Source organism: Lissotriton helveticus, chromosome 3_1 (assembly GCF_964261635.1).
Source record: "Lissotriton helveticus chromosome 3_1, aLisHel1.1, whole genome shotgun sequence".
NCBI lineage: Eukaryota > Metazoa > Chordata > Amphibia > Caudata > Salamandridae > Lissotriton > Lissotriton helveticus.
Genome location: NC_136061.1, coordinates 1,632,486,095 through 1,632,512,884, shown reverse-complemented (window position 1 = coordinate 1,632,512,884; position 26,790 = coordinate 1,632,486,095). Strand labels below are relative to the sequence as shown.

Here is a 26,790-nt window from a genome sequence, read left to right as displayed (position 1 = left end):
TTATATATAAACCTTACCAAACATCTGCATAAAATCACATGCCACCCCCCTTAACCCACTAATGATCTTTGATCTACCACAAAGAAACTGAAGTGCATGCATCAAATTGTTTGCTGGAGAGTACAAGACTAATCCAATCAACAATGGATTGACCACTAATCCTCGGTTCCCTTGCCCTATGTAAAACACTTCAACACCGCTGCATGGTCAGGTATTGAAGGCTGAAGACAAATATGGCATAAGAGGTGGGTTAAAGATTCAGTGAAGGTTGCACATCAGTTTTCCATTCGATTCAACTGTTACAGAATCCACTTGTGATACCTTCACATAAGTAGCATGGACATGCTACAAGAAAGAGAAGGGAGGAGGTCGACATTAAATAGGAAATAGTTTGTGCTAGACATACGGGTCAAATGTAATACTGTTCCTGCAGGCAGATGCACAATTCTCATATGGTGAACAGTCTTAAGTAAATAGCTGAAACATTAAAAATTAGGGTTGATTGCAGATTTGTATACGTAGTTAACAGTGTATCCGTTTACAGTTCTTTTTGCCCCCTCACCCCTGAGGTTTCTGAATATGTGCAGGGTAACAGGTGTGCAAGAAATTATCGATTACCTGAGACTGAATATCTGAAATTTTGCTCCAAGAGAACTCAAATTCACTTAACGGAACCTAGAGTGGAAAAGAATTTGATAAAGACTAATTTACTGGATGGTTTGAAAACATACACAAGGAATATACAAGTCAAAATGTTAACACTAGATTAACCTAGCAGTAAAATTACAACGAACAAAGTATTTTGAAACACAAAAGCAGAACATGCACTGCAATTATTCTACTCAGCAAACACTAACCTTAGCTTGTTTCAGGTAGCGAAGGAAGCCAAGTTCTTCGGGTCGCAAAATTAGCAAAGCGTGGCCCTTCCCATTTATTCCTCTTGCTGTTCTACCTACACGATGTATGTATTCCTTTAAAGAAAAGAAAAAAAATTCAATTTTTTTTTAAATCATTACGAGAAGCAAGCTAAATCTGACGAACATAGGAAACCATTGTACTACTTGTTCCCTCAAGCAAACGTTTAAAAGGAGTTAAAACATGTGAACTATTAATGCATAGGAAAATGTGTGATGGGATATTTACAGGAACACATGATCATCCGTAGTTTACATTTACATATGGTTACACTGTTAAATAGCTTCTTAAGTACTCTTTCCACAAGAAATGGTTAGTACATTAAGACTACGGAGTGAAAAAGCCCATCGTAGTTACCTTTGGGTCATCTGGAGGGTCATATTGAACAATCCAATCTACCTCTGGAATATCCAACCCTCTGGCAGCTACATCTGTGCACAGCAATATTCCGGAATCTGCATTGCAAAATTGAAAAAACGTAGTGGTACGCTTCGTTTGCTTTTGCTTGCCCTATTTAAACAAAAAAAAGCACAACATACAAATGTAATTTACATGCAGGCATTTATTAATGTATTATTACATTTTATTTATTATACACTCATTACAAGCACATGTAATCATCACTAAGGTGCATTTTCAGTACTCAAATATTGAAGTCTTATTCCCAAATTTCTACAACAAATTGCCAGGCAGATTAGATGTTGAGCTCTGTGGTGGACACCTATAGAGCGAATCTTGCGGTACAACATCACGAGGCGCTATTCATCTCAGTACTCACTAGAGCAGCACATGCGGGAGGCCAACAATTAATAAAACATAATTGATCATGATTTTGTAAATTTTCCAAAGAGGGTATCTCATGACTGCTGACAGGGTGTCTCAAAGTGCTGGAATCTCTTTGCCTAAGTTGCCTCCTCTCAGAAGAGTTTGAAAGACACTAGAATCAGAATGACCATATACAAAAACAGCATAGGCTCAAGTACATAATTTTCTAAAAACAATGTAGACCATGTGAGCCCCTGATGAGCTAGTATTCGAGATTTAGGCTTACAAGAGGTAAATTAAAGTCCTCCATCGGGATCGCCAACAGATATACTTGAAAGAGATGCTTTTATAAAGCAAGAAACACTGCATTGGATTCATACCTTTTGGGACAGGATTCAAATGGATTCTAGACCAATAACAAAAACAAGACACTTCACAGAATAAACAGACACCCACTAAATGACTACCATCTGAGAAAAAGACATTTATAACATCTCTGATCATTATCACACTATAACTTTAGGACTTGTCAGGCCTTAAGATTGCAGAGCACCTCCTCTTCTCTGTGAAGGCCTCTGAGCAAGAAGGTGGTTATGGTGGTGGAAACCCTTGAGGGCCCTGGGGCAACTTCAGGTTGAAGGCAGAATACAACTTTAACAAAGCAATATTGTAGGATTAAGAAGCAGAGAAGCTTTAAAGAAAATCGCCGCCTAGGTAAGAAGCATCATTCCAAGTGTTGCCAGTGGTCCAAAATGATTTATTCATCAAGCTGAATAAAACATAAGCGATCCAGCAGAAGAGGTTATTTTGCAGAGAGCATTTAAGCATTACATAAATGGAGGTGTCAAACTAAGATGAGACTTTAAACCACATCTTTCAAAGATTTCGGTTACACCTAGTTAGTACAATATTTTATTACGGAATGAGCTTCGATGCCCAACTCTACCAGACAGAAGGTAAATGAAGTTCACTAAATAACTAGGTTAGTGAATAGATTGGTAGCATTCTGCGATTGTCAGTGAATCACATTACTCCCTTGTTAGCTTCCCAAAGGACTATTGAAATTGGAGTCGTAGGTATTCTGAGTGGCAAACAAATTCTTAGGAAGCGGAGTGATATTCAAAGTAGGATCCTGTGTTCCCACCATTTTACATTGAAGCTGTTCCTCTATCAGAGCCTTAAACCATGATTAAATATACAATACTGGATTACAAAGGGACTGCCAAAGTAGATTTCACTAAATGGCAGTCAATAAAAAAAGGAAATTGGAGAGAGGTTGGGAACACACAATATCAACGGCACAAAGTGGGTAATCTTGCAGAGGTACTGGGCTGTGTAGCACCTACCACATGGGCACAATATTTGAACAGTAATGTGAAAATGATTTCTGGTTACACCGGAGGGCTATAGTAATTTGGTCTACTACAGAGGAATACAAGGGTAAAGGTGTTAGCAATGGTAGAGTTAAAAGTGAGTAGATGGGTGCAGAGGGACATGGACATTAGAGAAATAGGAAAAGGAGACTCTCATGGAGGACAAGATCATCATGACATGAAGGAGCTAGCAAAGTAATATAAAGTCCAATTATGTCAATCTGAAACAGCTTTTAGAAACTATATCTAAGGAAGCAAGTATGGACTAGTTTATGGTTTTGCAGGACAAGATAGAAAAAGACAGTAACCAATAATTACTAATTGGACACCACATTCGAATATGTAGTGTTGAAAGGAAGGGGATGCAGCAGTCACATTTTCATTATCTAGAAAACATTTTTTTTTAAACTTACAACCACATTTCACATTGAGGAATTGCTTGTATCTCAAGGTATTACTTTCACAGACCTCAAGTCAAAACATAACCTAGCTGACATTGAATTCTATAACTTTTTGAAAATCAGTGCGGCCTTGACCAAAACCAAACTATCCACTGCACAACCGTCAATCTCCCGATATGTATCAAACATTAATAAATTAGGGCACCAGGTCTCGCACCTCTACAAACTCCTCCGCCCAAAATCCTCTAAACTTATTGACAAGACAATTACCTATTGGAAAAAATCAAACTAAAACCACATTTAATGAACACAAACTGGCCACACTATGGTCCTCGGCCTCACGCAATAAAATCTCCCCAGTGCTCTCAAACAACATTTTGGCTACTCCATAAGGTCTTTTACACCCCTGCATGCTTATTCTCATTAGGTCTCATGGAGGACGCATTATGCTGGAACTGCAACAAGGAAAGGAGGGGGATCTAGCCCATTGTATCTTTCAATGTCCAACACTCAAAACATTCTGGGAGAAAATCTTTGGTTTTATGAATAGGTTGCTGGGCTGTACGCTAACAATTGATTGAATTGATTGAAAATAATTTATAACGCGCAAAAACAATAACCCGCAGGTATCAAGGCGCCTAACCATAAAATCAAAAAGTAGAACCATTCATCCATTACGCATAAGCTTGCAGGAAGAGGCGAGTTTTAAGTTCACTACGAAATGCCTGTAGCGAGGGTAGGGACCTGAAATCCAGAGGGAGTTCATTCCACCATTTCGGAGCAAGGGTGGAGAAGGCCCTACCACCCCATTTAGCTCTTCTTATGCGAGGAACTGACAAGAGCAATTTCCCGGAGGAACGCAGGTTCCTTCCAGGAGTATAGTTGGAGAGGATGGAACTCACTCCCAAGTCACTGTTTTTTGTGACAGCTCTGTATGTCATACACAAGACCTTGAACCGTACTCTGTGTTCTACCAGAAGCCAGTGCAATGTTTTCCTGGCTAGCGTAGCCGAAGTACGTCTGGGAACATCCAGAACAAATCTTGCTGTGGCATTTTGAACCGCCTGTAAGCGCTGCAGGAGGCTCTTTTTTAGCCCCGCATACAGCCCATTACAGTAGTCTAGCCGTGAGCCTATTAGTGCGACAGCTACCTGTTTTCTGGATTGTAATGAAAGATATTTCCTAATCCTTCGCAGGGTGTGGATTAAGCCCCAACAGGTGGAGATGGTTCTAATTCACCTGTCTACTCATATCCAGGGCTGGGTCGATCATCACCCCCAAATTCTTGGCGGATGTTGTAGGAGAAGGGCACGCTCCAAGCGAATTGGGCCACCAGCTGGCTGACCAGATGTTATCGTTCCCTCCGAACACCATCACCTCAGTCTTCTCCCCATTCAGTTTAAGAGAGTTCTGGATCATCCAGTGACCAACCGCCTCCATACAAGATCTAAACTTGGAGGCGGTCTGCACATCTGAATGGGTGAGAGAGACGAGTATTTGGGTGTCGTCAGCATAGGAAACTACCTCCATCCCGAAAGATCTTATTAGTCTGGCCAGTGGGGTCACATAGATGTTAAACAGGGTCGGACTAAGAGCCGACCCTTGAGGGACCCCACATAGCACAGGTCGGGATGGAGATATAAACTCACCCAATTTAACTCTTTGCTCCCTCCCAGCAAGGAAGGAGGTCAGTAGATCTAGAGCTGCACCCCTCACCCCCACGTCCCTCAGGCGAGATGTAAGTACTGAGGGGGAGAGGGTGTCCACAAAAACCGCGAGATGCTTGTTCAGATGGGCCTCAAGCATCTTCGCCGGGGCAGGAAGCAACGAGATTGGACGGAAGTTTTTTAGGACCTCCGGGTCGAGGGAGGCCTTCTTTAGCAGAGGCTTTACTACTGCCTTCTTCCATTCCAAAGGGAAGACGCCGTTTCTTATAGCTAGATTCATTATTTCTAGCAGCGGTGGTAAAAGGGTCTCCCTACACTGCTTGATGATTTTCAATGGGCAAGTATCCTGGGGGGAACCAGATTTGATCTTATTAGTCAAGGTTTCAAGATCTTGCAAAGTAAGGGGTGGAAAGGAGTCCAAGGTGCCCAGTGGAGAGGGGTCGGTGGTAAACGTATTTATCTCAGCCGTGACAGTAGGCACACTAATACAGGCTCTTTGTTTTTCAAGAGCTAGGTGGATGTCCTGTATTTTAGTGTGGAAAAAAGAGGCAATCCTATTGCATAAATCCTGCGAGGGTACAACAGGGTCAGGGGTTTGTAGATTGACTAGAGAGTCAACAATTTTGAAAAGCTCCTTCGGCGAGGAAAGCGAGGATGTCAGGGTTACAAAGTAGTCTTGTTTAGCCTGCATGATCTCAGCCTTATATTTCCTAATAAGGAGTTTATGAGCTTCTTTGTTCTTGGGGTCCCAGCTAGAGTGCCAAAGCCTCTCCTTCCTCCTCACTTCTTGCCTAAGGAGCCTGAGGGAGTCTGAGAACCATGGGGCGGATGGTCTCTTCCTGGCTCGGCGGCGGGTCTGTATTGGGGCCAGTTCATTCATGGCCTCAGTGATAACATATTCAAAGTGACCGACCGCGGTCTGTACATTGTCCATACCCGTAGTAGAAAGGCTAGCAGCCCAGGGCACAAAGGAGTGGCTATTAATATTCCTGAAGTTTCTAGCCGTTTCCGCTACGTGATTTCCTTTTTTGCCTCCATCCTCCCCATGATACTCCAAATAGAATGGAACTGCAAGGTGATCAGACCAAGACAGGTGCACCGGATCCTTGATGGTTAGGCGAGCGTCATTTGAAAAGATACCATCTAACCTATGACCTGCCCGATGAGTGGCCCCGCGGACTAACTGCGAGAGTCCACAGGACGCCAAAGCCTCAATGAGACTTGAGGTATCAGAAGCATCATGTCGTTCTAGGTGGTAGTTAAAATCACCAAGGATGGTAAAATTCTCTCGACCAAAGTATGGTTCCAGAGCCTGAAGGAAACTGGAGATGAAACCAGTTTGTGGGCCTGGTGGTCAATATAGTAAGATTCCATTAAGGAAGGGGCGATGTGCTTCCTTTATAGTGAAGTAAAGGGCTTGAAAGCAATCCGGGAAATCAGGAATAGGTACAATATGGCATTGCAAATGATCTTTATAAAGGATCGCTATGCCCCCTCCCACTCGACCCTGCCTGTCAAGTCTAGCCAGGCAGTACCCTTCCGGGACTGCTTCAGTTAAGTCGGGACCAGACGACTCTTTAGCCCATGTTTCAGTGACAAATACAAGGGCAGGCATTCTATCTAAAATCATCTCCCTGAACATTATCTTGTTTTTAACAAGGGAGCGGGCATTGACCAGAATGCCTTCTACTCCCTTAGTCCTAGATCTAATAGCATCAGAGTGGCCAGAGGGAAGATGTTGAGAAGAATTAATAGACCTAAGCTTGAGATGACAGCCACATCGTAAGGGAGAGAGAAAATCGTCAGGTTCAAAAGAATGCATACAACCAGATCTGCTAGGTTTCAGGCGCAGCATATCCTGAAGGGAGTAGCAATGGGGGGGTGGTATAGTATGGTCGGGATCCAGAGTCCAGCCGCCCAGCGCATCCTCTGCGCGGACGGGCGCAGACGGGCTGGACTCTGGCGTGACTCCGGCGTGACTGCGGCGCCCACGATGCGCGTACACGCTGCGCGTCATATCCATACAATTATAAAGGGCTCTAGTGAGTCCACGTGATAGGCTTCAGCCAGTAGCTGAGGAGCGACTAGCTCGACCCACCCAAGATGGCCCCCAGGTCAACAAAGCGCTGGGACCGGGCCGCCCTAATGGCAGCGATTGTGGCGTAGTACCACAGTGTGAGGATGCGGTCCGTGGATAAGAACACAGGTAGGGGGGGGGACTATAATATTTTAAACAGTTCTAGGCTATATCTAAAATCAGAAACAAAAGAATTTTCCTTCCTCACCACTGCGTTTATGACAGCAAAACGGAGATCAGATCACAATAAAGACCTACAAGATCTGCTACTGACTGCAGCAGTGAAAATGGTCCTAGCCAACTGGAAAGACACGTAAAACTTCATACAAAGGCTGGTTAAACTGGATCGCACATCTTAGAGGAGCTGACAACATTGCACTACAGAACTCACCCTGGAAACCAGCCTCTAGAGGGATGTGGAAATCACTAGACACGTACCTAGGCTTTTATGAACCCCCATGAAAATAAGGCATGCAGGCGAAACTTACCCTGGTTCCCCGTATGTACGGACAAGTGTTTGTCACCGGGCGCAACTGCTATGGCCCCACGGTTCTGCATGTGAGCCAACATGATTTCCAATTTCTTCACAAATATGCTAGTCATATGTCAGATTAACTAACGATTAAGAGGATATGTAAATTTCAGAGCCCGTCTCCTTGTTCTTCTTTCACCCCTTTCTTTCCTGCCTTTTTCTGTCTCCCTTTCACTTGTTTTCAGTAAATAACGGCATGTGGGGGTTAGCTATGCAAATGTGTTATAATGTCTCAGGACACTGTTGTATAAACTGCGACTGGCTAACCTTGTAACAGAAATGTTAATGTGTTGCATAAAAAAAAAAAAACTTTGAAATTAAAAAAAAAAGTATCTCACGGTGTGGAAGGTGGTTTACAGTGTATCATGCTCATTGCAAGAAAGCACAATATATCTTGATGTCTGGATGATATTTGTTCTTCAATAACTGCCATCTATTGCACTGCAAATCAGATATATTCGCCACCAAAACGAGCTGGGTATATTGCATGAAGTTTGGGGAGAAGCAGCAGCTACATAAAGAGTACAGCAGCTTGGCAAGACATTGCCTGGTCACAGTAGATCCAATCTCCCTAAGAAAAGATGTAGCAAAAATGTGAGTGTAACCAAGAAGGAAGGAGGCCTCAATTTGGTACGAGATTCATGTCATTTCCTAGGATTAGAAGTGCTGTGGCAAGATACTGGAGGATCTCCGAACCATGCTGATAACCTTAACCGCATCGGTGTGGCGCATTTTCCCGCTGTGCGCTGAAGATTTGAAAATCCCGCGGTTCATGACGAGCTCAGCTCGTCATGAGCGTACGAGAGGTGTACCTCATGACGAGCTGAGCTCGTCATCAGCGTCGATGTGGTTAAAACAAGCAGCTACAACAGAAGTCCAAATTGCATGGAGAAAGCACACTTGGTGTGTCATTATCCACTGGGCAAAAATGCCAGAAAAAGAACAAAGTACATGATGGCCCGGTCTTCTGTGAAGTATCTGTGCCATGCCAAAAGGTTGAGGTAGAAATGTATGCTCGCTCCAAAAAAAAGAAAAAAGTGAGGGTTACAATACAGTCATTCCAAACAAGCAATAGTCTTAAATAGAAGATCACAGTTTGAGGTAAGAGGTAAAAGGGAGGGTTGAAAAACCTAAACAAAGTGTCTAATATGTTTACCCTTACACTTAAAGGTTTCAGACTTTGTAGACTTCAAATAATCAGCGTTCCCCTAAAAAATCTGCAACAGCTGTAAATTCAAAAATCTACAATTATCTCATGCGGAAAGTTTTGGTTGAGTATATGATGCGGTCACATACATTAACATTATTTAGCACCCTCAGATGGGTCAACTGCGCCTCCAACATCTCTGAACATGTGGAAGTGTTTCCCAATTTCTCATCCTGGGAAAAACAATCTTCCTCCTGACTAGCAGAGGGGGAGCTTTACATGCATTTCAAAGAGTAAAAGCAACCTGCATACTCTTCCTGAATACCAACAAACCTAAGTGTTAGTGGGTGTTCACGGAATTCGATGTGCTTACCAAGTGACCACTCCTCAACACCTTTCCCCAGGAACACTTACCATTCTACCCCAAACCTTGAATTGCTACTTTACACATTTTTTAACACACTGAGGCATTTTCTGGAACTACATCTGTGCAAAAGTATATGTTCAAAGTCACACTTGCATATTTTTTTTTTTTTTTTTTACAAATGAATAAATCGGGTTCTGCATCTTGTAGTAGCTCCAAAAGACCCTTTTGCTAGAATAATACATAGGTTTCCACTCACAAACTTATTATGGTTATGAGAAATTGCTTAAGGACCAAGATTAATAATGGTTGGATCAGTGAATAATGGAACTACATAGTATTATTCAATTAAGTGAGAAGGAATATTTCAGAGATACTAAATAGTTCTTATTTAAATTGTTTCCATGCCCTTAAAATTAACTTCACCTCCAGGTCCAAGATTTGTAATACCCCAACAATGAGCTGGATAAACGGTTTATGGTACACTTCCTCAGCCTGGCATACATTATGTGTCGATAAAATCCCAGAAAATTCTTTTAGCTTCAGATAGTTCAAAACAGACTCCAAAAGTGTTTTGAACTAAGCATCTCAAAGAGAAGATCTTTCAAATTAACAATTCAAACCAATTTGTGAACGCCCTTAAAATGGGCTAAGAGGCTTAACTGATATGCACGCTACTTACATGGATTGCCATGACTGGCAGGTCAATATAGTTGAGAAGCTCATAATGGTATTTCACAGACATGCAGGAAGAGAAAAACACCATAAGTTTCTTCTTGCGGTTCTTCTTAAGAAACGTGAAAAGCAAAAGGAACCTTTTCTCGGATGGACAAACAACATATCCCTAAAAGGTTAAAATACATAATTGTTCCAGTTAAACCAGTTGTTACACACTGCACAACTTCCAAACATTTTATGGAGCTGGCTGTCACAAAGCACTTACTTGCAGCAGTGAGCGTTTTTAGTATTTTATGTGTATAACACAACAACGTACTGAAGATACAAATCAACAAACAATGAGTGACAAAGCCCCACAATGAGTCAACGACCGCAGTTACCATGTATATCTTTTGATTAAGAGGTATTGTGTTAAACAATTCTAATGAATTGATACATTTTTCACTGTCCAAATGCCACTAACAACTTCCACTTGATAAAAGCAGGTTCTAAATGGCTTTGCAAAAAAACAAAAACAAAAACAACACATTTCGTTTGGGTCTAGAATATGTGATCCACATGAAACTGTACATATACATGTTGACAAATGCTAGATCTATACAACTAAAATTTTACATTTTCGATACGAACATGCAGTCAAACTGGCTTTTGATCCACTGATTTAGCCATTATTCAGACTCCACTGGAAAGGTGGCAAGCACCCCTAATTAGATTTTTTCTGATCCTCGGATGTACAGCAACAGTGTTTGTTTACTCCTTGTATTTGGTCTAAAATCCCAGGAAGAGATACAAAACTGTCACGCTAAGCTAAATGCGTCGGGACAAAGTGATATGTCCAGCTCAGAGCGAGACTCCCATGTGCATCTTGAGTGGTGAGAGGGTTAATCCAAGTTATCCTAAGAATGATATATGGGCTTAAGGAACACACTGAAGAGTAGCACATTCTCTCCAAATTGTATTATCCATTAATCCCAGGATGCGCCTCTATGAAGCATTACCATATCAACATGCCAGGGTGCTGAACAAAGAAGCTTTAGGTAATATTTCTAAAACAGGCTTCCTTATTCATACACACAAGACATATTGGGTGCGTAGATCAATGTGAAGTCAGTCATCGATTGGAAGTCTATTCTTGCTGTCGCCTGTGCCACTAATTCAACTTCGGCACCTAACAGGACGGGGTCACAATCCCAAAGACAGGGGTGCAATGTGGCTTCTAGAAAACGAACAGATTTTGCAGTGGTGTTCCAGAACATCTGTTTGCTGCCTGCAACCACAAAGGCCCGTCATAGGTTACTAACGGCGGCTGCAAGAATTGGAAATCCTGTAGATTGACCAGGACATTGTGGTGTCCGCCAGGTACCGGATCCACCCGACAGCATTTGACGTGGATCTCAGTGGTGCCCATGCCTGCTGCTGTGACAGAGTTCAGTCACGCCCCCGGTAATTAAGAGTAATTATGGAGTGTGGCAAGAGCATGGCATGAGGACTACTATAATTAGGCCTGGGTAGAAGGGGTCCCACATCTAAATAAAGGTGATATATTTGTGTTAATGTTCAATAAAAAATAACCCATCGCCTCTGGTACACTTGCACCGTGTATATTCAGAGGTGTACATGAAGTGGCTGTAACTCACATACTACACCTGTAGAGTGCGCACTCTTTTGTTAGGTGTCTCATAGCTGGTGGCTTATTTGTGCCTAGTAGAATAGGAGTGTATAGAGTTGACAGTTGGAATCATTAACTGCAAAAGATCAGATGGCTGAAGGCATAGCATTTTAGGCAAGGTTTGTTGCTACAGTAAACATACGTTCTCTTATGAACTTCAATAAAGGAAGTGGCTATAAATAGTTTATCATAACTTGTGGGCATAAGAGATTAGAATTGTTATGTTAGGTTATGTGATCTTTTATAGAGCTCGACTTCGCCCGGGGGCATCTCGGCGATTGCCTAGCACTAATCCGGAGGATGAGGGAGAGAAAAGGTAAAAGGTTTTAGAATAAAAAGGCTTTCTGCTGTTTCCTCAAGATGCTGTAGGTCTCCATTTTGCGCAGATGGTCAGGTAACTCATTCCAGTACCTTGGCGCTAAATATGAGAAGGATTTTCCTCCCGATCGGCAACGCCTGGTCGGCAGTACTTGTAGGAGGCCCTGTTCTCTTGACCTGAGATATCTTTTAGGTACAAACTTATTGGCAGAAAGATGGGCAGAACGGATCTCCAGTTGCCATTTATAGACTGGAAGGCCACTTCAGCTACTGTCAGTGAAGGTAAGAAAATTAAACTTTTGAATGACTGCTGACACAATTTCTACTATCTATGCCTAATAGATGCATCCACTGCTGCATTATAGGTGCCCACACAAGATGCGCAGCAGTAGCACTGGCAGCCAGAAATTCAAGCAATGCACAAATTAGGAGTTTAGATGCTAGGCCAGTGTTTCCCAAACTGTGGGTGGAGAGCAGGTGGGTCGATAAAGTCCACGCAATAAATAAAGATTAATTTAAATTCGGTGTTCATTTGCTGGTGCTTCCAAAACAGAAGTCAATATCAGGCATTCTTTTCGGCCTAATTGCTGCTTCCTCTTAACACGATTGAGGTTTACTTTTCTTTCTCGGACTGAAAAATTAGGAATTTTTTCAGTGAATTATATGAAAATCTTGCTGTATGATATCGTTTTTTCACACACACCACACAATGTAAATACCTGTAAATAAACTGTAGGATCAAAATAAACAGACACTTTACTTGTTGATACACAAGTGATAAATATTCACAGAAACCCGACCTTTACACATCAGTTGAGAGCAACAGTTTTATCAGCAAAACTAATGTCATATTTCAAAGGAAAATGTCCTGTCTGTAAATGACAATTGCTACTTCCCTTCAGTAGTATTTTGCGTTATCATGATATGTGACACTGTAAACGAGCCGAGCGTAGAAAGGATCACATTGAAGAACATATCTATTAATTAAAAGACTACAAGCAAGGAATGATTGAAATAGTGAGGCAGATTCCATTTCAAGGAAATGGGTATTACATGAGAAATTTCAATGGTAGAATTCTATCTAATCAGAAAAAAGTGGGAGGTGCAAATTAAAGACCTCGCTACACGATACAAGATACAATTGTAGCATAGACAGAATCCTTATAGTGCAAGCAAGTTAATCTGCATTCAATACACTAATAACTGCTTTGCTAGCCAAGAAATTACCTGCTCAAGACCATCCACTGTGGCAGTTTCCTTGTTATCATCAACACCGACATATAAAGGCTCCTTTTTAAGTGAAATTTTAGCCAAGTCTTCTACCTTACGTGTTTGTGTAGCAGAAAAGAGCATAGTCTGTCTTCGTTCTGAAAAAATAGAAAAAATAAATAAACCATAAAAAATATGCTGTTTCGGAACAAGCTAGCGTAATAGTAATCACTCCAACAAGGCCCTGTAATTACCTTAACATAGCCATTATCGTGACAACTATGCAAGTACTGTACACACACCCATTATGGAAGTAAACGGTTACAAAAATAGTATTACAAAAATGGAGCGAGAACTGGTACAGAATGCACAGTGCAAGCACAGATGGCTTCATGTCCTGGTTACCACGTTACCAATGGGCTCTGGAACACGGAATCATCTGGCTAGGATACAGGTTGTTGGGGGGGGGGGGGGGAGGATTATAGGCAAGTAAAGATAGGCAGTAACACAATTTAATTAATCTAATGCTTCAAACTCATCGTAGGATGGAAAAAAAAAATCCAGTGTAAATTTGAGCGATCATTCTTCTGCTTTCCCACACATCAGCCTCTCTCACATACAGGAATCAGTTACTATTGTAGCCGTTAAGAAAAAAACATGCCAGAAATTAATGTATAAATTGCCAATCTGTACAAGAGACCATGCCGAAAACTTCACTTTCATTTTATTCCCTTCCTCGGTTTCTCTCATTAGGCAACAAGTCTGCCTATTTCATGCTAATATTATTAAGACAAATGACACGTTCTCACAATAACCTGGAGCATTAAACTGTTTTTATGTTTTTGAAACTGATACCTGACCACGATCAAACACACTGTTACTGAAATACTGTTCCGAGTGCAGTCACTTTTGAAGCTGAAATTGTACAGCTCAGCATATCCTTTAAAAACGGCTTCAGATATATGATCAAATAAACTACAATAATTAGCGAGTGCAAGAGTCAGATAAAAAAGAAAATAAAACCATGACCAATAATGTACTGAACTCTAAAATGCATCTTTTCCCAAATTATCTGTATAGGTTATATTTTATTGGGACAGACTGAGGTTGCGCCATTCAGTGCAAAGCATAACATTTTCTTCAAAAGATCAAAATTAACTACAGAATTTACTAAAATGAAAACTACATTTGACCATGGGAAAAACATAGATTAGGTGGAAAATTGTTCTACTAGCAAACGTTTCTTCTTGCAAAATAGTGTTAAAAACATAAACACCATTTAAAGAGGTTTCACATAACCTTGTGATCAAATTAACACTAGCACGAGGTGTGAGGCTGGCAATGCCCAAAGTACTGTTAACTTCCAGAGATGTGGCGCAAAAATACTTTTTTTAAAGATATTTTACAATATTTAGCAAAATATCATTTGAAAATATTCAATACAATAAAAAACAGATTCCAAAAAAAATGGTTAACTGTGGTTAGATGGACACTTACTTGGCAGAAGTTTTATTATCTGCTTCATTTCTTCTTCAAACCCAACCTCCAAGATTCGATCCGCTTCATCAATCACCAAGCATTGAAGATTTTTGTACATAAAACCTGGAGTGTTCTACAAGATTTTAAGTGAACAAGCGATTATTTACGAAAATGTGTCTTTTTGGTTTGCCAAAAACTTTACATGACATTAAGTTGTACAAGGTGTACCTGTAAGTGATCCAACAACCTGCCAGGTGTTGCCACCACTATATTTACTCCATTTGCAAGTTTCTGTGCTTCCGCAGATCTGTTACTTCCGCCCATTATCAAACCATAAGTGTGTACATGATGGGTCATCAACTCTTTCAAAACACCATAGGTCTGCATAGCAAGCTCTCGAGTGGGAGAGAGAATGAGGACCCCAGTACCTGTGAAGAGGGTAAGAACTTGGGAGGTGAAGACAACCATTCAAATATGCTAATTTCACAATACTTGAAAGATACAAATGAAACAAAACAAGATTTGCTGACATAAGCTGAAAATGGCTACCTTCGTCAAAATCACAAAGAGGGACCGAGAAGAATTTAAAAAGTGAGTCACCTCCACTTCCAAAACTCATAACCTCAATTAATCAGCAGACAGGGAACACACTAAGACCAATGACCAGCCTATTTTCCCTTCTACTAGAAGGGCAACCAGTAGGCGTTTCAAAGGATTCTCACCTGCAAAGACATGCTTCATCCCAGAGTGCTCATCCACAACACTTACTAGATGTGGATGGGATCAACCTTGATTGTGTTCCAGCTATGACTGCATTAGGCCGCGCTGAAACTATCATTAGGCAGGCATAACCACATGTAAATGTTGTCAATTTTGCGGTACGCTTGTCACGCAAACTTCCCAAACGTAGGCTGTTATGCCACGTCATTATGGGCCGATGCCGGCAGAACGAGAGTGGCTGCTGCTTGTGACACTTTTTTTTTTGCAGGGTTTCGTTTTTCAGTGCATAATGCATCACTGCATTCACAATAGACATTAGGATCCATATTGTGCTACAATATAGCACCAAAGAATGGCTCTCTATTAGGAATAACCTGGTATATATAATCTCATGTAATTCCACAAGAGCAAGTTAAGTGAATTTTCCACTCCCTAAACTAGTCATGTCTTTAACTTTATTAACAGTAGGTAACAAAGGGTTTGGTATGCATAATTTGTCCTTTGGCAAACATTCTTGTGACGTCTTGTTAACTGCTTGAATAGCAGCATATGATGGCATATTCTTCATGTTATTAAACTAGCAATGTGTATGTACCACAAAAGTAAACGTGAGATTTTAAGATATGTTGATACTAATTAATGTAAATAAGGGCTTTAAGAGTGGCTGAAAATGTTGTATAGAACTGAAGAGAGTCCCTTTCACTTCAGCACCAATAGACCACTTTAGGAGTGTGCAATACATATGTAGTAAGTCAGTTAGGTGACAGAGTCACTCAACAACTGAATGATGCAAAACATTATATTTGTGAAAGGTAATCTTGAAAACAGAAGCAGCCATGTCAGGTAGTGTACAATGATGGCATCAAGAACCATAGGCAGCTATACAGTAAGACAATGACTGGTATTTGTCATGACTGCAAATTTGGCTTTTAAGTGACCAATTACAAACCAAATTTCAAAATGTGATAAATTGAGAGTGTGAAAAGCCAGGTTTTAAGATGGGGGTTAACAGGAACCAGTGCTGTTGCGTTGTAGCTGTGTATGGCTCAGAACGAGAATATGGTGCTCCAATATTGGTGGCATTCACTGTAACGGGGGTTGAAATTTGCAGGCACCGAGAAGTGAAAATAAAAAAAAAAATATGAAAAATAGTGCCTACACCAATGGATACAGGCACAGCTGCTGAAGACAATGACTACTGGTCTACAGTAGGGGGTCAGGCGATGCTGTGCGAGTGAACACTTCAGAGACTTAATGCGATTGGAATGCACAACGAGATAGCTGCCCAGAAAAATATAGTACTAGCATTAACAATAGAGAAAGAACTTGAATTAGATGGTCATGGGAATACAGAAATGTGGCCAGCTGCAGAAGACAAAATATGGAGTCAAAAAAGTATTACTAATTATTGGAACAAATGCAGAGTGAGGCTATTTATGGCCTTTTAAAGGCTTAGTAAATCTAGTTTAAAACATTCCCAGTTATGGGGACACAAATAGCAAGGAACTATAATTCAAAAGTACCATTTCTTGGCATGAATTTTAGCTTGTAGACAAGTTCAATTGCAGGTATCAGGAAAGCCAGTGTTTTACCACTTCCGGTACGTGCAGCTGCCAGAACATCCCTACGAATTAAAGAGAACATTTAAATTTTTAACAGAAAAATAAAAGCTTTAATATTGTGCAACTGGACAACTTTGACACATTGGATGACATTTGTACTCCTCCCTTCGTTGAACTAGGGACATCCACAAAGCTTCCACTCAGGAGAAACAATACATTAAGAAGCAACAGTCTGCACTGAGAAGTGCAGAAACACAGTAAATGAGTGTACATGTTCGGAACATAAAAGGGGACACAGCAGTAGCAAAAACATCAGGATTGGAGCTCGATACCACACGTAGCCTGCGAGTAGAGCAAGTAAAAAAAAAAAAATAATCAGCATGGTCCAATCAGTCTTTATCAACTGCACAATTATTATTAGGTACCACGTGCTTTCAAACTGTAAAACATTATCTGCAAAAAGTGTTAAACAAATGCATTGTCAAGTCGTTTTTAGTCATAGAACCTCGAACTAGGATATCTACTTGTGAAATGGCACACATTTAAAAAAAAATTAAAGAACGAACATACTTGCGTTATTTATGGCGAACTGCCTAACAAGGGAAAATAAGCATACATCAATCTTTTATGTTTTTTTCATAAGAGTATCCAAGTACTGATTTCTTTCACTTTTAGTGTGCCAATTTTGCCATGGGTGTGTGAGAATTTGAGCTATACCATTTAATTTTTTCAGACAGATGTTTTCCCCAAGCACAACCTGGGTTTGATAGGAAGTGAGATTGCTTAGAAGCCCACTGGAAGAGTGTTCCACATTGTAAGCCAATATCGGACATTGTCAGGCAATTGTGAAACTGCCTTCATGGTATACCACTGTGTGCTGATACTCTAACACAGATATAGCTAGAAAGGAATGGAGCTGAGCACAGACTAGTGGAATAAGTCAGCAGAGAAAACATATTAAGGTTGGGAAGAATCCCTTGCAGACAAACCAATGGATAAGAGGGTCTGAGAAGATTTTGTCATCAGCAGTCAAGGCTTGACTACTGGTATTTCTGCTTGTGCACGTCCCGATTGCCTGTCTGCCAAACTTAAACCCATCTATGTTGTGCTGGTCACTATTGATGGTGATATTTTTCATCCAGTTGTGACTGCAATAAAAGGACCTTCCAAGAGGTATGTCCATTTTAATGGTGGCATTGATATACAGCCTAGCATTAGTTCCTCTACTGCTAGTTATGATAAAAGCAACAATCAACAAGATCATTAAAACATTTAAAGGGTAAGCCATGGCTTCACCTACAAGAGCTAAAAATATTATTGTTTTTTTCAAAATAGATTCATCATCTGCTAACAAGAACCTTGCTGCATTTCACACCCCAGTGCATGAGACCGCCTTCCTCAATCACTATCTGCATACAGAAGAGTGGCTGCAACGTCACAAAAGTGTGAACAAATGGGGTTCTGTTGCAGTACCCCCACACACACTTTTTTTGCCTGGCCTTTGATGCAACTTTGACTGTAGAGTACTGGGTCCCTGCTGTCTAGGTTCCCAGTACCAGTGTTCTTTCCTCACAATTGTGCCTCAATTGGCACTTCAGGCCCCCTGTAAGTCCCATGTAAATTGTGCCTGAGTAACTAGGGAACTGGGACTGAAGAGGAACCTCTCACCTAGGCCGAGCAGATTTCCACTGCAGCATGCATGCCCTGGAGGAGACAAAATGACAAAGTCGACAGGGCCCACTGACTGTGTGCTATGCCAACTAGCACTGCCCAAGGTATAGGCAAGTCACCCCTCTAGCAGGCCTTACAACACTAAGGTAGGGTGCCCTATATCACAGGTGTGGGCATACCTGCATGAGCAATTCCACCCCTAAAATAGTTGGGTCTATTCCTTAATATTGTAAGTGCTATGGAAACCATAGAGAGTACATGGGCTGGAAACTCAAAAATTCAAGAGTGTTTGGTACCAAACTACTCCTCTCAATAAACCCACACTGATGCCAGTGTGGGATTTATTGAAACATGTACTCAGAGGGTACATCAGAAAACCTACCAACCCTGGTGAGGTCTGATGTCTGGTGGTGGCAAGCTGCCTAAAACCAGTCTGTTACTTGACCCCCCTGAGTCGAGAGCCATTTGGGACCAGCAACAAAACACATCCTTGGCGGAGGAATCACAACGCCTCCCCAGGATGGACACATTGCTCGAGCTGGAAGCTTCAAAAGCCTGCTGCCTTTGTTATGTGACCCCCCAGCCTCTGAAGGTGGCAGATGATGGCAGCCGCTTGTTTATACCCCCGCTGAGGGCAGGACAACCAGCAGGAAAAACTAGGAAGAATAGGAGGTGTGCCCACTTCTGCCAACATCACCCCTAAGGTGAAGGAGGGGAGGTGAAGCACATCTTTCAGTCCCTGCCATCTTGAGGTGGACTAGTCCACACACGGCTAGGCCCTCCCACGGGACGGTGAAATAATTGAGGGTATAGACACCTCAGGTAAGGTGTCCGTTGGCCATACCAGACACTTCCTTAAAATGCCCTTAAATCTAGTATCTAAGTGGCTCCCTCAGACGCTGAAACTAGTTCCTGCAGACCTAATAAGGAGGACAAAAACGTCGTACAAAGAAGGCTGTCTACGCCCACTGACTTGGCCCCAGCCCTACCAGTTTGTCTGTACCCCTTGAAGATTCTGCTAAGAAACACCTGCCTGCGATCAGCGATCTCCAATACCCCTGGAAGGACTGACTGCCTTTGAAGAAGACAAGAACTCCAGAGGACAACTGCTCTGTCCACAAGAAAATAAATAATAATAAGATTCTGGGCCCTCTGGATCCGGGATCCCTGACCACTCTGCACCAGACGGCTCCGGCATGTGTCTGGTGGCCCACTTGTCCAGAAAAGGTTCCCCATCAATCCAGAGTCCAAGTCCAGCGTTGGCGGACCCCTCCTGCACTCCATGGCGACACCTGCAGTGTGAAACCAAACACACACCCTGATCAGCTCTGGTAAGAAACTAGACGTCCAATGACACCCCTGCACCCGAAGCCCCTGGCCTTGAAGAGCGAAACCGAATGTGTCCCTACCACCGACAGCATCCCAACTTACCTCTTCTGCCGTTGGGGTCCCTTTCTGCAGCCTCCAGTTCGTCACATGCAGCCTGTTTTCCCAACCGAGCTTCTCCATTGAAGTGCATTGGGCGCCCAGTGTTTGCACCCTGCACCCAGCCACCCCTGAGCCGCTGGTGGTGTGTTTGCTAATGCCCTGTGGGCCCCCTTGTGTTTGCCTAAACCTCTGAAGATAGAGCCCTGCAGCCTCTTTATTTGCCCAGTTGAGATGGAGGTGCTTTATGACACACAGTTTGCAGTGAACATTGGGCTTGATCTTAAACTTTGATCTCTGCACACTGCCACCACTGTGCCGCTGGCCCTGCAACCCGAAGACTGGAGTTGTAAGTTGTTCCATTACCTGTAAAACCACATTATAGTTTTCCTCCATAGGTTAACATTGTAAAGACAGTTTTTAAGGTGAAAATAATTCCCATTTAAAATTGTACTTACCTTTATGCGAAGATCTTGGTCTTAAAATAAACCTTGAGAAAATCTTAGTTTTATTAAATTGGTGTGGATCTCCTAGTCACTGTGTGCACAACAAATGTCTTCCACTCCTCTGTTTTAGGCCTAATGCTGCTCACCCACACTACAACAAATAGAGCACCTTGGGTTGGCATGGAGTCCTGTACACTTCCTTGGGGAATTTCTGGACTCTGTGCACAGTATAAACACCTAGTGGTATATGATATACAGAGCCAGTTTCCTATACAGGCTATCCACCACAAAATCAGAGGTTGCCAAATGAACAGAAAATAATATAGTGGAAAGACTATTCCAATACCACTAATGGATGGGCAACAAGATCACAAGGTGAAAATCATGTCTGGCGTACGAAATTACAAACTTTCTTTTGGGCTCAGGGTCCAGATGTTCTTATCGTAAAGAATCATTTTGAAGTTTTCTATTTCTTGCTGGCATAGAGATGCATTAGTAGCATATTCAGAATGTAGCAAGGATACGCTCATTTAGCAGGGCGACAGAGACCATCATTTGCTTCTTAGGAGTTTACACAAACTTTGTGAGAAAGGATGGATTTTTTAGAGGAATATAGTGCTGTGGCCAGCAGAATTCTGATGTTCATGCTTGCATCTCCCGCTGAGTCAGTGCCCTGTTGATGGCCCTGAAGAAGTCGCTGGGAACACCCAACATGACAAAACACATGTTGGCTGGGCAATGAAAGAAAGTCCTGACTATCGCCCCTCTCCTCAAATTTGTTGGTCAGATAACTTTGCGGTGCCTTTTAGTATTAGGGTCCCCTCCGACCTCATCTCTCAGCTCGTTTTGAAATCCAAAGCCAGGAACTGGTCTAAACATAAAATTTCAGCGTTAATTGAGCCGCTTCTTAATACAAAGCCCACTCTTATCTTTCAACCCGACACGGACCACATTTCTGTTTAGCACTGGCTTACTGAGGCTAGAGACACCAACTTCCCACCTACTGGAGTGTAGAACTCACCCTCCTTCTCCTTGGTTTACCGATACCCTTAGATTGTTTCTTTTCTAAAGTAAGATCTTAGAAAGACAGTGGAGGAAACTTTATACTGAGGGGGGAAAGTCTTAGTATGTCGTGGCGCTGAAAAGACAGCATGCCCTTTGAAAATCAGTGAGTGCCAATTACTTTACTGAAAAGATTGCCAGCTCAACACTGTAAGACTCCTCTCTTTGAAAGGTGGTGAAAGAACTTTGGTTTTAGGATGGGGCTCAGCACAGAGTCCGCTCTTCTTGGGGTAACTGAATGTCTTAGACAACATCTTGACTCTAGAGGCACAGCAACTCGCATTCTGCTTGGCTGGAGCGCTGCGTTTGACACAGTGTCTCATTCTATCCTGACTGGCAGATTGTAGTCTTTGAGTATAGAAGGCTTGTCCTTGAAGTGGGTTGTGATCTTTTTAAAAGGACCGCACCTTCCAGGCCTCTTCGGCCAATGCGAGATCTGTGACATTAGCCCTGCCATCTCGCCGGGATCCACTTTGAGTCCCTTGCTCCAAAACATCTATGTTCGTCCTCTAGCAGATGTAATAGAGAAGTGTGGGATTACCCTCTTCTCATATGCGGATGACTCGGATCACCTTTTCGTTAATCAGCCGCCCAACATCATGACCCCTCGTTGCTTTACTTGGGCCTCAGGAACATCTCCTTGTAGATTAACAAAAATGTACTGAAGCTGAACGCCAATAAAACAGAGGTCCTGGTCTTGGGTAACAATCTTGTTCTCTGGGGACCTAGCCACTTGCCTGACTTTATTGGGCCTCTACCAACCCAGTCTACTAAGGTCAAGAATTTCGGTTTTATTATTGATGATAAACTTTCCTTGAAGCCACAGGTGCCTAAGGTCACTGCTGCCTGTTTTTCAGTCCTCAAGTGGCTGAAACAGATGCTTTGGTTAATTCCCCCAGCGGCTTAGAGAACTGTCATTCAGGAGATGGTCATATCCAGACTGGATTATGGCAATGTACCTGGGTGCGTGGCTCAATGGTTAGGGCGGCAGACCCTGATGCAGAGGTCGGGACCGGGACCAGGGTTCAATTCCCGCCTCGGCGGCTTTTGGACTCAAGTCTCCCCGGACCTGATAATTCTCACCTCGGCGCCTAGTCTAATCATGGGTCCCACTCTGACTCTGGGCAATAGCTTGCTTAATCTCCACAACGGCCCCAGCAGCGCTTGGATGCCTGGCTTCACCTTGGGGGTGCCCAGGAGTGGACATCTCACAGGAAAGCCAGGAAGGGTTCCACAGCGGTATGAATACAGCGCTACTAGACCTCTGGGTAGAAGTGCGCTATATAAAATTCAAACACACACACACACCCCATGATTCGACGCCTACAGACTATTCAGAATGCGGCCGCCCAGTTACTTTTTCGGCTAACGAGGCATGACTCGGTCTCTCCTCTGCTTAAGGAACTGCACTGGCTTAAGATCGAAACACATTGAATTTAAGGCATTGAGCTATGTTTTAAAGACCAATCATAGCCTGGCACCCTTACACATCAAAGGACTGGTGACTTCTTATATGCCTAGCCGTCTGCTGAGATCCTCTAGCCTCTCGAAGTTAGTTATGCCCATGTTTCAACTAACAAGGCATGAAAGGATGCGATTTTGACTACCTAGGTCCAAATTTGTGGAATTCTCTCCCAGCCAATCTTAGAACTGCAACTCCTTACTGGCTTTTCGTAAAAATTTGAAGACTTGGCTTTTCTAGTTGTATGTTGGTGTCACTGTTATCTGCCTCTATCCTGCGCCGGGAAACCCATTGGGGTAGTTGCGCCCATTAGATGTCTGTCAGATAAATAAAGTGAGTATTTGTCTAAATTTTAATTTACCATTACCTAAATATGCACAGTCACTATTTCGAGTTCAAACTATTCCTAATTATTTCATCAGTCCAACATCTGTATATGATAAAGGCATACCTGTTTGGTATACTTTCATGGTATCTCAAACCTTTAGGAGTTGTTTTTGCAAAACACTTTTGGGAGTGTGAGGGGTGGAGAAATCAGTCTTGTCTAAGAATTTTAGATTCAAGTCCTCCGATTGAAGTCCAGGCTTCTCATCCAGTTCGTAGCAAATAATCACATCCTATACTTCACAATCTTGATAAATTCATGCTGATAAGCTAATTATGGTTGTTCTCGCAATTAAACAATTACCAAGACTTTGAGGGCACTTTCTTCATTGGGGGGGGGCGAAATGCCCCCTCCATCGCCATGGTTACTTTCCCTAATCTGTTGGTTTATTTCCTCTAATGACTTGGCCTTTGGCCTAGAGAAAGACCTTTAGTTTCTCAGTACCTTTTCAGAGTATGTCATCTTAATTTCCCAAGCCGGTGGCCATATGACTGAGCTAAATATCCTGACTAGCACACCAGTTCGAGGATATAAGACTCCACTCTCTCCCCAGGTTTATGATGCAGATTGTACTGGTTAGGTATCCTACAATGACTCTTCTAGTCAATGTGGATTTCAGATTTAATGGCTGCTGCAGTACCTCTTGCTTTGGACTGGCATTCCCATTCCTTTACCTTGTTGGTTTTTAAGGTATCGGTGTCCTCAGTCCAGTGTGGGCCAAGTATGGATTAAGGGGCAGAACTTGACTACAACAAACAACGACAAAGGAGAAGGGCAAACTGGTAGAGAATTTTAACAGGGAGGAAGAAGAGCAATAGAAGGTCAAGAGAAAAAAAAAACTAACAGGAATACAGGCAGAATCCAATATCAAACCAAGAAAACCAGAAAAGGAGGGAAGCAAAGAATTGAGAGTGGCACACAAAGAGTTGAATTAAAAAAGTACCAGCACTTATAGCTTAATACGTTCTAGGTTTCAATTCTTTTTACTGCTGTTAGAAATGGGGATCTCTGGTTGGCTAAGGCTTGCGCCAAAGCCAGGCAGAGACCACCACTCTAGTCAGGGAAAGGTAGTTACACGCCAAAGATAACCCCTGCTCATCCCCATGGTAGCTTGGCACGAGCAGTTAGGTTTACCCCGGAGGCAATGTGTAAAGCGTTTGTGCAACACATACACATACAGCAACACACTAGGCACACCACAAAAAGGAAACTCCACACAAGGTTATATACAAAAATAGCCTTTGTATTACCATAAACACATTAGATCATAATCACACAGATACACTGTGCCAACTGGCACAGTGCCGTATTTACACGGGATTATTTACACAACAGGGTCACGTGGGGCATCGTCAGAATCGGCACTTAGTAGAAATAGTAGATGTAGAACATAGCATAATTGTAGCACAAAAAAACAATTGTAGAATACAATCAGTAACCACTGGTAAAAGGTAGGAACACATTACGCAATGCTAATCACCTTAGGCATAGATCAGGCCGTGAAACAAACTGACCAGCATAAACCATACTAGGCCAAACAACCTCCTAATCATAAAACACATTTAGAGGTATCCAACAGGCATAAAGGTATTGCACATTACGCATAGATCACATTAGGCATGAACAGTGTACCCCAAGCAGGGGCACAACACATTAAGACTGCCCCAAGGCCAACTGGCCTTCCATGGGGATCAAACGCCCTTTGTCCAACTGTCAGGGCTAGCTGCACAAAGCAGCGAAAGCAATGAAGTAAAAGAACAAGCCTAAACGTGGCAGCTGCCCACTAATTGTTGGGCAGCTGTAGGAATGATCACGGGCACCAGCGTGTCGCTTGAGCCCCTCCCTGGGACTCCCAAATGAACTGCATGTGCCTCACCGTTGCAGCTTGCCTGCGCTCTCGCAGGGCAGCTGGCAAAAATGGCCAAAAGAGGTGGGGTACGCCTCTTGGGCCACCACTGGGGCCTCCTAACCAAAATCTGCCCCCACGTTGCAGCTGCCTGCGCTCTCGCAGGACAGCTGTGGAAGTCATGATACAGGCACTACCCCTACTTATGCCTATCCGACCCTGGGCCCCTAAGCACTGTGGGGCAAAACGCAGGGTGAGGTCACGGGCCTCCTCCGCCCTCCGCCCTCCGTGGCTGCCGTCAGTCGAGCCCCTTGGTTGCGAGGCAATGCCGCAGCTGGGATCAATCCCAGGGCGGCGGCCTCGTGATGCCAGAGGCAGCCTGTCCGGGGATTCCTGGGCCAGCGGCAGTGATACGGGGTAGCAACCCGTTTAAATACAAAGTCCCTGGCGGGGTGGGCACCCGTTAGGGATATAAAAAGTGGCACCAAGCCCCTGGTGGGGTGGGCACCCGCTAGGGGTAAATCAAATGGCAGATATGTGGAGTGGGCTCCCGCGCCGGATAACAAGTAGGGCTGCGAGGGAATCTCCATGCCGGGGACTCCCCCCCACGCAGATGATCGCCGATTCATGCTGCAGCGGGAGTCCGAAGCGCTGCTCCTCGGGAGAGGACAGTGCTACTTTAAGAAATGCAAATAAAGCCCCCCCGAGAAAAGAAAAGCGCTCCTCAGGACAACAAAGCACTTCCTGAGTAATGGAACCAAAGCGCTACAACTGGTTCTGGAGCACTTTGTTTTGCTCAGCCCCTCTCGCTATTCACAGGACATGCTTGGGACATCAGACGCACCACAGGGGGTGGAGCGAGCATTGTGGAGGGAATGTACAGTCCTATTCAGGTCCCAGGTGCCAGGTGCAACTCCTCCCTTCCATCTACATGCAGATCTCCCTATTCACCACCGGGCAGACCCATCCTGGCTCCAGGAGCCAGGCACACCAGCCAGCCCCTGTCACACCACAGAAATGCCAACTTCTAAAAGTGGCACTTCTACGCTAGTCACATTAAATTTGCGCACACCGTCGCGCAGCATTTAATCTCACGAGTTCGCACATACCAAACTCGCCCCTGCACTCTTCTCACATCAGGAACTACCATGGATACTCATCTCCCCATGCATTCCTATGGGAGGGCAGGCCAATCTCACCAGACGCACTCAGACTGCGCACGCACTTTACACTGGGACACAGTGCTAAAGTGCACAGAAGCCCAAAAAGAACCATCAGGTCACATTTAAAAGCTAAAAGTTGAGGGGTGAACCTGCGAAAAGGGCCAAGTCCAACAACCATTTTCTAAAGGAAAAAAAACAAGCATTGGCATTGCCAATAGGTCTAGCTTGTGGGACCTTATAAGTATTTAGTTTTGCAGCACAATATCCTTGTTGCATAATCGGATATTGTGCTGCAAAACTAAATACTTATAAGGTCCCACAAGCGAGACCTATTGGCAATGCCAATGCTTGTTTAGAACTACTACTTAAAGATGGAAAATCATAACACCTTTCAACATTTAAAGGCTTTTATTTTACAACCGTGGACCACGCTACTTTCATTACCCTAGGGAGA

At 43.0% G+C, this 26,790-nt stretch overlaps 1 protein-coding gene across 1 annotated transcript in view; it reads right to left on the bottom strand.

Moving 5' to 3' along the window:
• Positions 1-26,790, bottom strand: part of DDX18 (DEAD-box helicase 18) — a 76,378-nt gene that overhangs the window by 30,457 nt on the left and 19,131 nt on the right. Inside the window, exons 5-12 of the mRNA XM_078682374.1 lie at positions 16,838-16,938; positions 14,823-15,022; positions 14,613-14,727; positions 13,134-13,273; positions 9,924-10,085; positions 1,273-1,425; positions 858-971; positions 619-675 (exon numbers count right to left, since the gene is read on the bottom strand). Coding sequence (XP_078538500.1) covers positions 619-675; positions 858-971; positions 1,273-1,425; positions 9,924-10,085; positions 13,134-13,273; positions 14,613-14,727; positions 14,823-15,022; positions 16,838-16,938 — 1,042 coding nt within the window. The remainder of the gene's footprint in view (positions 1-618; positions 676-857; positions 972-1,272; positions 1,426-9,923; positions 10,086-13,133; positions 13,274-14,612; positions 14,728-14,822; positions 15,023-16,837; positions 16,939-26,790) is intronic.